General features: G+C 44.9%; 1 protein-coding gene across 1 annotated transcript in view; it reads right to left on the reverse strand.

Annotated features, from left to right (window-relative positions):
- Positions 1-13,063, reverse strand: part of DNAH14 (dynein axonemal heavy chain 14) — a 176,164-nt gene that overhangs the window by 141,554 nt on the left and 21,547 nt on the right. Inside the window, 4 exon segments of the mRNA XM_044291995.1 lie at positions 1,629-1,792; positions 11,766-11,866; positions 12,416-12,464; positions 12,797-12,986. Coding sequence (XP_044147930.1) covers positions 1,629-1,792; positions 11,766-11,866; positions 12,416-12,464; positions 12,797-12,986 — 504 coding nt within the window.

The following is a 13,063-nucleotide window of genomic DNA, read 5'->3' on the forward strand; positions in this document are numbered from 1 at the left end:
GGCTGCAGAGGAGCAGGTGACCATGTCGTTGAGGAATTAAACAAGCCGCAAACCGGAAGATGGACGCGCGGTTGCAGGTAAGTATAAGTCTTTTCATAGAGGAGGCAAGCTGTAGTCATCAGTTCAAATTGAGGTATTCCTGGACAATCCCTTTAAGCTGGCTGAGCACATTATATGAACGTTGGCTGAACACCCTGATTTAGGTGGGGCCAGTTGACCATCTAATACATAAGGGGGCCTCCCAACTCAAAGAAAGAAGGATTGTGTTGTGATGGGAGATAAGCCACTGCATTTATAAGATGTTTGCATTTATTAGCCAGTATTTGCCCCGTACACTTCAAAAGCAAACATTGGCATTGTCCTTCATTGGTTTTGCATAAAGATAGAATCACAGTTTTTGGTGCCCGAGCCAGGAGTTAACACGAGGACTTACACTTCTCCTTCCTGCTGGATCACAGAGCTGCAATAAAGCCTAGAAAGCCAAATGAATGTGTAGTCCCTAGAGCAAGGGTACTCCCTACTTTATGGCACTTTAAAGGGTTAACTTGCACTATGCTTTATGCTGTTGTGTGCTTTATATTGTTCAACTGCATTCTATATGTTTATTGTCATATATCATGTTCATTTGCACTATTGCACTGTATTTACACTGCACTGTGGAAAGGGTTAATACACAGTCAGCTAATAATGAAAGACTTTGGGACTTTCTATCTATGCACTGAGAAAGATAATTCTTTTCCACTGTTACTATAAGAGACTATTCAAAGTTCTGGAGGGAAAAACAGACACACTGACCTTCCAAATGTCTAGTTCAGTGCTCTTTATGTCTGAAGACTTGTTTATGTCTGGAAAAACTGCTTAGTCATTCCCATAGACTTGAATTGAAACTCTATACAAGTCTTTGACATACTAAAATTGCAACATTGTTTCTTTTTAGGCTGAGCTTCTCCATTCCACCCCTTCCACTAGAAGGTTCTAGTTCAGTAAGAAACTATATACAAAGAGAGCAATTAGAGCCCCTAGTTGTCTGTAGGCAGAGACCAGTGTTTAGAAGGAGAAACTCATGCCAGACTGCATGAGTGACCAGAAGAAGACACTCAGAAGGGGATACTCTGCCACAGACCCTGGATCACCAGCCCTTTGACCAGAGTGCCAACCGGATGACTGAGCCACAGATCCTGGGCCAACAGCTCTTGGGTCAGGGTACCAGCCTTCTAAGAGAGAGAGGGAAAGCTAACTCGGGACTTTCCTCAGCACAGAACCTTTTTCTGCCAGCTCGATGCATTACCTGTATTGTTTTGCACTTGAGTTCCTCCAGTAAAGAAGCACAATGGTGAACTGCAAACCCTGACTGTTTGAAGTTATTTCCCAATGGGGTGCACCAAATCTTACCATCCCCTCCGACGAGGAGCAACATGTGGTGACACCTCAACAGTGTCTGTGGGACCCACCCAGAATCCACTGAAAATGGATTCTGGATAAGTACCTCCAAGTCTCTCCACAGCACCTACCCCAAGCACATCAAAGTGAAAAACAAGTATGCACTGAGTGGTATGCCTGTATGTTGGGAGGTAGGTCTAAATGTCTGCGAGTGTTGGACATCTCTGGTGGGGATGAGGGTCACATACCCATCTTTGATAATCTGAATCCATTCCAAGAAGGAGCTCACAGTTGGGCCAGCTCGCCTTCTGGCTCCACTTTGGCTGTCTATCAGGAACAGCTTTCTTCTCACGTGTCGGCTGAAGGAAGAATTTGGAAAAACAGGGATCCTCGCTGAGAGGGGAGAACCTACCTGCAACACAACAAAGAAAGATATCGGTAAGTACGCCATTGCTTTACTCAGATGTTGGACATATGAGCGACATTGTGGATTTCCACTGAAAACATAGGACACAGATTTCACAAGGGCATCATGTGGATTCTGGTGCTGAATATGCACCAAAATGAATGTGAAAAAAAAGAAACGTGTGCACATACCTGTTCCTTCCTACCTCTGCCAAGATCTCTTCAGGAGCTTGCAGACACCTGGGTCCTCCGGTCTGAGGTGGGCCCCAGAAAACTAGGTTAACAGCTCCCACACTTTTCAAGCCAAGAGTCTTAGGATAGGGCCATACACGGTGCATTTTTCCACCACAAATCCACCGCAGTATAACATGCAGATTTTGTGCTGAACCTCAACCCAAATACACATGCTGCAGATTTAAAAATCTGTCCTGAAGGTCATTTCTGTGTTGAGAAATTTCAACAATCTTCCCTGCTACCGTAATCCAACGCAGATTTCACCTGTACAAATCCACAGCAATTCCTGAGCAAATGAACTTACCTTAAAGGCTCAAATATACTAGGAGCTGGTCTTGGAGGGAAAGGAAATTTGGGAACGGAGACTTGGAGAAGACAACAGAACCCTGAGGCTAAGTTCACACATTGTGGATTTGTGGTGGATCTGAAGCGAGCTATTTTGCATACGATATCCCAGGGGGCTTTGCTCCACGACTTGGATCTCCACAATAAGAGTCAGTACCTTCTAAGAGTAATCATGTTGTGAGAAAAAAAAAAACTCTTTATGTCTCCATAACTGCAGTCAAGTATGGGACCATGGGAAGCCAAGGCCACTGCTCCGTAATACAGCTATGTCCATAAACCCCAATACTAAAAACTGCTAAAAAACAGCCAAAAGTTCAGGGCCAAGGGTCTTAACTGCGCTCCACGTGTGTAAAACAAGTATCTGTCAGAGGTCAGGGATAAATATGTCTCATCTGTGGTCTATAAAGGGCAGTGTCAGATTATAATCTCTAAGTGTGATGTGGGTGACTGCCCGGGACCAGAGCGCCCATCATCGATGGTGCCATCTCCTGCATTAAACCCATAACTACAGCCAATACACTTCGAGGGGTTATCCAAAGCCATACGACCATGTTTCATATCTCATAATGTCCTAACTCTGTAATACACTTTTCTTGCTTCCGTTTGCAAATCTTAAGTCGTTTCACGTGACGCCTCCAACGCTTCCAGGTGACGTCTCTTCTACACTGCTGCATCTTCTTCTCATATGCCGCCCATCTTGCTTAGCTTGGAATCTGTTGGGCGGGTCATGGGCGGCACTGCCAGAGCTGGCTCCTTCGCTTTCGGCGCTTGTCCGCGTGCGGCACTAGTAGTTTCCGAACACTCTGTAGACTTTGTTATGACAGCGCATGCGCCTTCTCCTGCTTGATTGACAGAGCCAGGCGAGAGGACTATGCAGGAACCTGGCCCAATCTGGAAGAACTGGGAGGGGGTGGCAGAGTAGGTGGGAGGAGCAAGGGTGCACAGAGTGGCTTGGGTCCGCCCTCGGTGCACTTAACTGTTAATTTGCAAATTGATTAAAATTACTTTTTCTCCAGACGTGAAAGGGATCATTACATTCGGCTGAGCTAGCCTTACAAGGTTTTATTGCTGAATTTGCCGCTGACAGACTCCCTTTAAAAGTGTTTTCTACCCTCATGATAGGCCATCACTAGCTGATCGGTGTGGATGCAGGATGTCGGATCAGCGTCCCTAACTGCAGCGCTGCTTCCACCGAAGCGAAGGGTAACCAGGTCCGTCCACTACACAATGGTGAAGCTGTGTAGGTATAGCCAACCAGATACTGACGGTCTGTCCTTTAGAGTAAAGATGCTGCTGAGGAGCACGTCACTGCCTGGTACAACAAAGAGCCAGCACTGGCATGAACACTCAGGCGCCCACTAGACGAGCTACCACGTACAATGCCACCGTGCCCAGGCCAACGCCGCCCTCAGCTACTTCTTAATGTAGCATAACAGATACAGATGACTGTATTGTGACTCACAGATTTCACCGCCAGATGGGATCCACTGTCATATGACTGCACGTAATACATCCAAACACATTCTGCTCAGATATGGAAAATAATACAAGAGACAAATCTGAGCTTATCCCTGCAGCGGAGAGGGGGGTGGAAGGAGGATGATCTGTGACGACATTATCAACAGAGTGACTAACGCAATACAGCTGCACAACACAGGATAATCTGTGCACAGGAGGCAGTATTATACAGACCTGATCAAAAGTTTAAGACCACTTGAAAAATGGCAAAAAATCCTATTTTACATTGTTGGATCTTAACAAGGTTCCAAGTAGAGCTTCAACATGCAACAAGAAGAAATGGGAGTGAGACAAAACATTTTTTGAGCATTCAATTAATTGAAAATAACGAATAAACTGAAACAGGCTGTTTTTCAGCTGATCCAAATTTTAGGACCTTTAAAAGGCCAAATCTGTGCAAAGATCTGGATTCATTGTCATTCTCTGTCAGGTAGTCACACGTTGTGATGGCAAAGGCAAAAAAACTCTTCCTTTTTGAACGTGGTCGGGTTGTTGAACTGCATAAGCAGGGTCTCTCACAGCGCGCCATCGCTGCTGAGGTGGGACGCAGTAAGACAGTCATTTGGAATTTCTTAAATGATCCTGAGGGTTATGGAACAAAAAGTCAATTGGGTGTCCGTCAAGACACTGGACGATCCTCGACCCAAATTAAGGCCCTTACTGGTGCTGACTGCAGCCCCATAACCATCAGACGGCATCTGAGACTGAAGGGCTTCAAAAACAAAAAACGTCTTCAAAGACCTCGTCTCCTTGAACGCCACAGAACTGCTCGTTTGGACTTTGCAAGAGAGCACCAAACATGGGACATTCAAAGGTGGAAGAAAGTTTTATTCTCTGATGAGAAAAAATGTAACCTTGATGGTCCTGATGGTTTCCAACATTACTGGCATGACAAGCAGATCCTCCCCGAGATGTTTTCTACGCGCCACAGTGGAGGGGGCGCCATAATGGTCTGGGGTGCTGTTTCCTTCAGTGGAACAATGGAGCTTCAGGAAGTGCAGGGCGTCAAACGGCCGCTGGCTATGTCCAGATGTTGCAGGGCCCTCATCTGTGTGGGCACTTCTTCCAGGAGAATAACATCACTCTTTTGGCCCATCCTGCGTGTTCCCCTGATCTAAATCCAATTGAGAACCTTTGGGGATGGATGGCAAGGGAAGTTTACAAAAATGGACAACAGTTCCAGACAGTAGATGGCCTTCGTGCGGCCGTCTTCACCACCTGGAGAAATGTTCCCACCCACCTCGTGGAAACGCTTGCATCAAGCATGCCGAAACAAATTTTGGAAGTGATCAACAATAACGGCGGAGCTACTCATTACTGAGTTCATGTTTGGAAGTTGGATTTCAGTTATGGGGGGAGTTTCGTTTTTTTTTGGAGGTGTGGTCCTAAACTTTTGATCAGCTGAAAAACAGCCTTTTTCAGTTTATTCGTTGCTTTCATTAAATTGAATGCTCAAAAAATGTTTTATCTCACTCCCATTTCTTCTTGTTGCATGTTGAAGCTCTACTTGGAACCTTGTTAAGATCCAACAATGTAAAATATGATTTTTTGCCATTTTTCAAGTGGTCTTAAACTTTTGATCAGGACTGTAGTAGTTATATTCTTATTGTCACGGAAGGTGTACACAAAACTAGAAGACACAAAATTAAGATCCGACTGACTGGATCCAAAACTAAGGAACCAAAGGGAGAGCCCTGTAACAGACCTGGCTCTCTCCCTAACTGATCAGCCTATGCAAAAATTTCAATGGTAGATGATCGCATATCCTCGTTCCTCGACTGTATAACACCTGAACACCCTATAATAGTGAGGGGACACGACCACCGGCTCCCTACACTTGATACGCAGGGAGTCAGGGTCACCTGGGATCCAGCAAACAGGAAAACACAAATGAATGAACAAAACTCCAACACGCAAACTCTCCAGGAAGTTGTATAAACCGCAAAGTGATGCAGTATGGGAAGGGATTTAAAGGGATGCAATCAGTGCAACTACATGACAGCTGAGAGAGGCTAACGAGATGAGAAAACGAAAGCAAAAACAAAAAGGAACCTCAAGGAGGAGATTCTGACGAACGTCTGTCAGAGCTTCTCAGATGTCTGGTGGTGACAGTACCCCTCCTTCTACGAGTGGACTCCGGACACTCAGAGCCCACCTTCTCAGGATGGGACCTATGGAAAGCCCTGATGAGACGAGTGGCCTTAATGTCCGTCACTGGGACCCACATCCTCTCCTCAGGACCATAACCCTCCCAATGAACGAGGTACTGGAGAGAACCGCAGACAACACGAGAATCCACAATCCTAGAGACCTGAAATTCAAGATTACCATCAACCACAATCGGAGCAGGAGGCAAAGACGAGGGTACAATGGGTTGTACATAAGGTTTTAATAAGGACTTATGAAAAACATTATGGATCTTCCAAGTCTGAGGAAGATCAAGACGGTAGGCAACAGGACTGATGACGGACAAGATTTTGTAAGGCCCAATAAACTTAGGACCCAACTTCCAGGAGGGAACCTTCAATTTGATATTCTTAGTAGACAACCACACCAGATCACCAACATTCAGGTCCGGACCAGGCACACGTCTCTTATCCGCCACACGCTTATATCTCTTACTCATGCTCTTTAGATTATCCTGACTCTTTTGCCAAATAGATGACAAAGACGAGGAGAATCTGTTCTCAACAGGTAAACCAGAAGACCCCTCTCCAGAGAATGTCCCAAACTGTGGATGAAACCCATATGCACCAAAAAAATTGTGACTTATCAGAGGACTCCTGACGACGGTTATTTAAAGCAAAAGAACACCAATCCTCCTGATTCTCTGCCACAAAACAGCGCAGATTCTGATTGACGCGCTCTGTCTGGCCATTCGACTGCGGGTGGAAAGCAGAAGAGAATGACAACCAAACCCCCAAGCGAGAACAGAAAGCCTTCCAGAATCTGGAAACAAACTGCGTGCCCCTATCAGAGACTATGTCTGAAGGAATACCATGCAATTTGACAATGTGATCAATAAATGCCTGCGCCAGCGTCTTAGCATTGGGCAAGCCAGGAAAAGGAATGAAATGCACCATTTTGCTAAAACGGTCCACCACCACCAGAATCACAGTCTTCCCCGATGTGTCCAAGGACGGGAAGGAATAGGTAACGGAAGGAGAGGGCCTGATGGCCGTGAATGAAGGACTTTGGCACGAGTGCAGGTCTCGCAGGCTGCCACAAAACCCTCAACCGACTTACGAAGCGCCGGCCACCAGAATCTCTGAGCGATGAGATCCACTGTGGCTCTTGCCCCCGGGTGCCCAGCAAGGACAGTATCGTGGTGCTCCTTAAAAATCTTGTGTCTTAAAGCGAGAGGCACAAACAACCGCCCAGGAGGACAAAGATCAGGAGCCTCTGACTGGGCTACCTGAACCTCTGCCTCCAATTCAGGATAAAGAGCAGAGACCACCACACCTTCAGCCAAAATGGGACCCGGGTCTTCAAAATTCCCACCTCCCGGAAAACAACGTGACAGGGCATCCGCCTTCACATTCTTAACTCCAGGGCGGAACGTGACAACAAAATTAAACTTCGAAAAAAACAAAGACCATCTGGCCTGTCTCGGGTTCAGACGCTTGGCTGACTCCAAGTAGGCCAGATTCTTATGGTCAGTAAACACGGTAATAGGGTGTCTGGCTCCCTCTAGCCAATGGCGCCATTCCTCAAAAGCTAACTTGATGGCCAACAACTCCCTATCACCCACATCGTAATTTCTCTCTGCGGAGGAGAGTTTCTTCGAGAAAAAGGCACACTGTTGCCATTTGGCAGGAGAGGGACCCTGAGACAAGACCGCACCCACACCCACCTCAGAAGCGTCCACCTCAACTATGAAGGGCAGAGAGACATCAGGTTGTACCAAGATGGGAGCGGAAGCAAAACTCTCCTTGATATTAGAAAAGGCCTTACGCGCCTCTACCGACCAGGAGGAAAAATCTACCCCCTTTCTAGTCATATCAGTGAGTGGTTTAACAACAGAGGAATAATTCTAAATAAACTTCCTGTAATAATTGGCAAAACCCAAAAAACGCATCAGCGCCTTCTGATTCTCAGGAAGCTCCCACTCAAGCACAGCGCGGACCTTCTCGGGGTCCATGCGAAAACCAGAAGCGGAGAGAAGAAACCCCAGAAATTGAATTTCTGGAACCGCAAACACACATTTTTCCAGTTTAGCGTACAATTTATTCTCCCGCAGGATGACCAAGACCTGACGTAAGTGGTCCTTATGAGTTTTGAAATCAGGAGAAAAAAATCAAAATGTCATCTAGATACACTAGTACAAATTTCCCCATTAAATGATAAAAAATGCTGTTCACAAAATGCTGAAAGACGGCTGGAGCATTCATCAAACCAAAAGGCATAACCAAATTCTCAAACTGGCCCTCAGGGGTATTGAAGGCCGTCTTCCATTCGTCTCCTTCTCTGACCCTGACCAGGTTGTATGCCCCTCTTAGATCCAACTTGGAAAAAACTTTAGCCCCAACAATCTGGTTAAACAGGTCCGGGATCAGAGGAAGCGGATAAGGGTCACGAATTGTGATGCTGTTCAGCTCCCTGAAATCCAGACATGGTCTTAAAGAACCATCTTTTTTCTTAACAAAGAAAAAACCAGCGGCAACAGGTGACTTCGAGGGTCGTATGTGTCCCTTTCTCAGACTCTCAGAGATATAAGCACGCATAGCGACCCTTTCAGGTTGGGAGAGATTGTATAAACGAGATTTAGGCAGTTTGGCGTCTGGGATGAGATTAATAGGGCAATCGTACTCCCTGTGCAGGGGCAAATCCTGAACTCCACTCTCAGAGAAGACATCCGAAAATTCAGAGAGAAAAGATGGTACAGTCTTAGTAGCAACCTCAGAAACAGATGTCATGAGGCAATTCTCTCTGCAAAAGTCACTCCAACCATTTATTTGCCTCGCTTGCCAATCAATGGTGGGGTTATGTTTAGTGAGCCAGGGCAGCCCCAACACCAGAGGGGTAGGTAAACCGCTAAGGACGAAACATGACACATCCTCAACATGAGCATCACTCACAATTAAACGGATATTGTGAACTATGCCCTTTAATGATTTCTGAGAAAGTGGAACGGAATCAATAGCAAAAACAGGTATGTCCTTTCCCAAAGTGCATACCTGGAAACCATGAGTTATAGCAAATTGATTATCAATGAGATTGACAGCTGCTCACAAAAAATGTTCTTGCTCTCCAGCGCCACCCTGGCAGGTAGGACAAAACGGGAACTACAAGCAAACGGAAAACCTTCAATTTCCGCCAATAGTAACAGATGGAAAGTTTTTAGAGGATTTTTTTCTTTTTGTTTCTTTATTACTCTCAAAAAACTGCCTGAATCTCCTAGAGGGACAAACATTTGCCAAATGATTTATACCTCCACAACAGAAACAAACCTTCCTATGAGAGCTGAATCTTCTATTGTCAGAGGCAAGCAAACTCAGCTGCATGGGCTCCTGCTCAGAAGGGATTGAGAGCGACTGAGACCCCTGTGCACTGAATGAGACCGCCACACTGTCCTTGGACTGAGTATGACAGGAAGGTGTGATCTCTCCTCTCTCTCTCTAAGACGCCTGTCAATACGAACGGCCCGAGACATGGCAGAGTCCAAGGAGGTAGGCCTTTCATGAAAGGCAAATGCATCTTTCAATCCCTCTGAAAGACCATGGCAAAATTGACTTCGGAGTGCAGCATCATTCCAACCAGTATCAGCTGCCCATCTCCGAAATTCTGATCAGTATATCTCTGCGGATTGTTTACCCTGGCATAAAAGACGTAGTCTAGACTCAACCAGAGCAATACGATCTGGATCATCATATATCTGACCCAGGGCTATAAAAAATTCATCCACTGAACAGAGGGGCCGTGCCCCCACCGGCAGCGAAAAGGCCCAGGACTGAGCGTTATCCCTGAGCAGCGAGATGATGATCCCCACCCTCTGCTCCTCATCACCAGAGGAATGGGGAAGTAGGCGAAAATGGAGTTTGCAAGCCTCTCTAAAACTAACAAAATTCTCACTACCCCCGGAGAACGTATCCGGGAGCGAGATCTTAGGCTCAGAACAAACTCCATGAACGCAACCTGAACCGGTCACCTGAAACTGAGAAACAGTTTTACGGAGATCTGCTACCTCCAATGAAAGACCCTGCATGTGTTCAGTCAAAAGTGAAACCGGATCCATGCTTGAGATGGTTTTGGCGGTTTATAATGTCACGGAAGGTGTACAGAAAACTAGAAGACACAAAATGAAGATCCGACTGACTGGATCCAAAACTAAGGAACCAAAGGGAGAGCCCTGCAACAGACCTGGCTCTCTCCCTAACTGCTCAGCCTATGCAAAAATCTCAATGGTAGATGATCGCATATTCTCGTTCCTCGACTGTATAACACCTGAACACCCTATAATAGTGAGGGGACATGACCACCGGCTCCCTACACTTGATACGGAGGGAGTCAGGGTCACCTGGGATCCAGCAAACAGGAAAACACAAATGAATAAACAAAACTTATCTGTAGAAGACTCAGTAGTAGCATCCAGCATGCACACACTCCAGGAAGTTGTATAAACCGCAAAGTGATGCAGTATGGGAAGGGATTTAAAGGGATGCAATCAGTGCAACTACATGACAGCTGAGAGAGGCTAACGAGATGACAAAACGAAAGCAAAACAAAAGGAACCTCAAGGAGGAGATTCTAAAGAACGCCTGTCAGAGCTTCTCAGATGTCTGGTGGTGACACTTATACATAGGAGTAGTATTATAGTAGTTATATCCTTGTACATAGGAGGCAGTATTATAGTAGTTATATTCTTGTACATAGGAGGCAGTATTATAGTAGTTACATTCTTGTACATAGGAGCAGTATTAGAGTAGTTATATTCTTGTACATAGGAGCAGTATTATAGTAGTTATAATCTTGTACATAGGAGCAGTATTGTAGTAGTTATATTCTGGTACATAGGAGGCAGTATTATAGTAGTTATATTCTTGTACATAGGAGCAGTATTATAGTAGTTATATTCTTGTACATAGGAGCAGTATTATAGTAGTTATATTCTGTACATAGGAGGCAGTATTATAGTAGTTATATTCTTGTACATATGAGCAGTATTATAGTAGTTATATTCTTGTACATAGGAGCAGTATTATAGTAGTTATATTCTTGTACATCAGGGATGTCAAACTCGTGGCCCTCCAGCTGTTGCAAAACTACAACTCCCATCATGCCTGGGCATACTACAGCTATCAAGGAATGATGGGAGTTGTAGTTTTGCAACATCTGGAGGGCCATGAGTTTGACATCCATGTTGTACATAGAAGGCAGTATTATAGTAGTTATATTCTTGTACATAGAAGGCAGTATTATAGTAGTTATATTCTTGTACATAGGAGGCGGTATTATAGTAGTTATATTCTTGTACATATGAGCAGTATTATAGAAGTTATATTCTTGTATATAGGAGGCAGTATTATAGTAGTTATATTCTTGTACATAAGAGCAGTATTATAGTAGTTATATTGTTATACATAGGAGGCAGTATTATAGTAGATATATTCTTGTACATAAGAGCAGTATTATAGTAGTTATATTCTTGTACATAGAAGGCAGTATTATAGTAGTTATGTTAGGTTTAAGACTTGCTTTTAGTGAATTTAACATATTAGGCAAATAGACTATCGTGTTGTAATCTACTGATGGTAAATCAGCACAGCAGGTAAAATAATTTGGTGATATCAGATCTTAGATGCAGTCATTGAGCAAAGTTACACAATATACATAACCTTGAGAATCGCTGATCCTTTGGGTAACAACTAGTAAAAACCACCTACCTATAGTCTGCTCAAATCCATCCACAAGCCCTTGTATATGTATTTCAAATTCAGTGTTAGGAGGAAAGACCAGGACAGTCTTAGGAGCAGCAGCTGATGACCTGCAATGAAGTAATCATGTTAATAAAATGAATACGGTAGGTGTTGGGGGGGCAATGCTAAGCAGAGCAAAGCCAGACACAATGGGGGTCATTTACTCACCAGAGATACGTCTGTATTAGGCGTATTTCTGGAGCAAATTGTGGCATAAAGGTTATTTGCACCGCAATCTGAGACTTTTTCCCGCTCATGCAAGGTCTAAAAAAGTGGGTGTGGCATGGGCAGGGGAGGGGCCAGCATATCCGTCTCATTCATCATTTTCTACGCCTGTTTTAGACATAGCAAATGGTCCAAATCTATGCCAGCAAGAGAGCTGGGGTAGATTTTGAAGGGGCAGTGGATACGCCCGAAGTTATGTAGAGGCCGGCGCCGGTCTTAATAAATGACCCCTAATGACTCATAATGCAGCCAAAATGCCTGGCCTGAGGAACCGGGCAAAAGACCCAAGGAGCACGCCCCTGGTGCCCATGTCTACAAGTGGTGACACAAATACAGCCCTCCCCTGAGCTGTAGATCACCCTGGACACGCAGCTAGCCTTCACCGGCCTCACCTTCTTGGACTGTCTTCATCTTTCCCATCATTGACACATTCTTCAGAATCTAGAAAATAAGACAATTGTTACAAATAACGCATCTGTAAATCCAGCAGTGACAATGGGAACCATGGGGCCAGTTTCCGAATCAAAATACCCCAAAATTCTTGGAAATGGGTGGGGCTCCATTGGAAAGGCGGTGAGGCTTAAGATGCGCCAATTTTGTAATCTAAATTTCCCCTGGTCAGGCAGCAGGTGAGGAACATTTTATAGCTAGCTATGCAGCTAAAGATAGAGCTCCAAACACCTATTAGGAGATTTTTTTAGGGGTTGAATATTTTTGCAATGCACAGTATTCACTGTATAGCATCAGCTCTGAACTACTGCTGACATATTTACCAGGATAATCCTCATTTCCTTCTTCGAAAGTAACTTGCTTTTTGCCTCCCGGAGGATCATGGGAAGCCGCCGCGGCCCGTGCGGAAAGTTGCTGTTTGTCTTCTGTCCGGGAATGCAGGACCAAGCGAACTTCAAACACTGCAGCCGCTTCTTGTTTCCCTCGCTTGTTCTCTCGAATTTCCCTCAGCACCTGAAATCAAGAGGAGAATTACCATCCTCACAAATAGCTGCATTCATATTCATAGAATCATAAAATATGTAATAATT

Source organism: Bufo gargarizans, chromosome 4, assembly GCF_014858855.1.
Source record: "Bufo gargarizans isolate SCDJY-AF-19 chromosome 4, ASM1485885v1, whole genome shotgun sequence".
NCBI classification, from domain to species: Eukaryota; Metazoa; Chordata; class Amphibia; order Anura; family Bufonidae; genus Bufo; species Bufo gargarizans.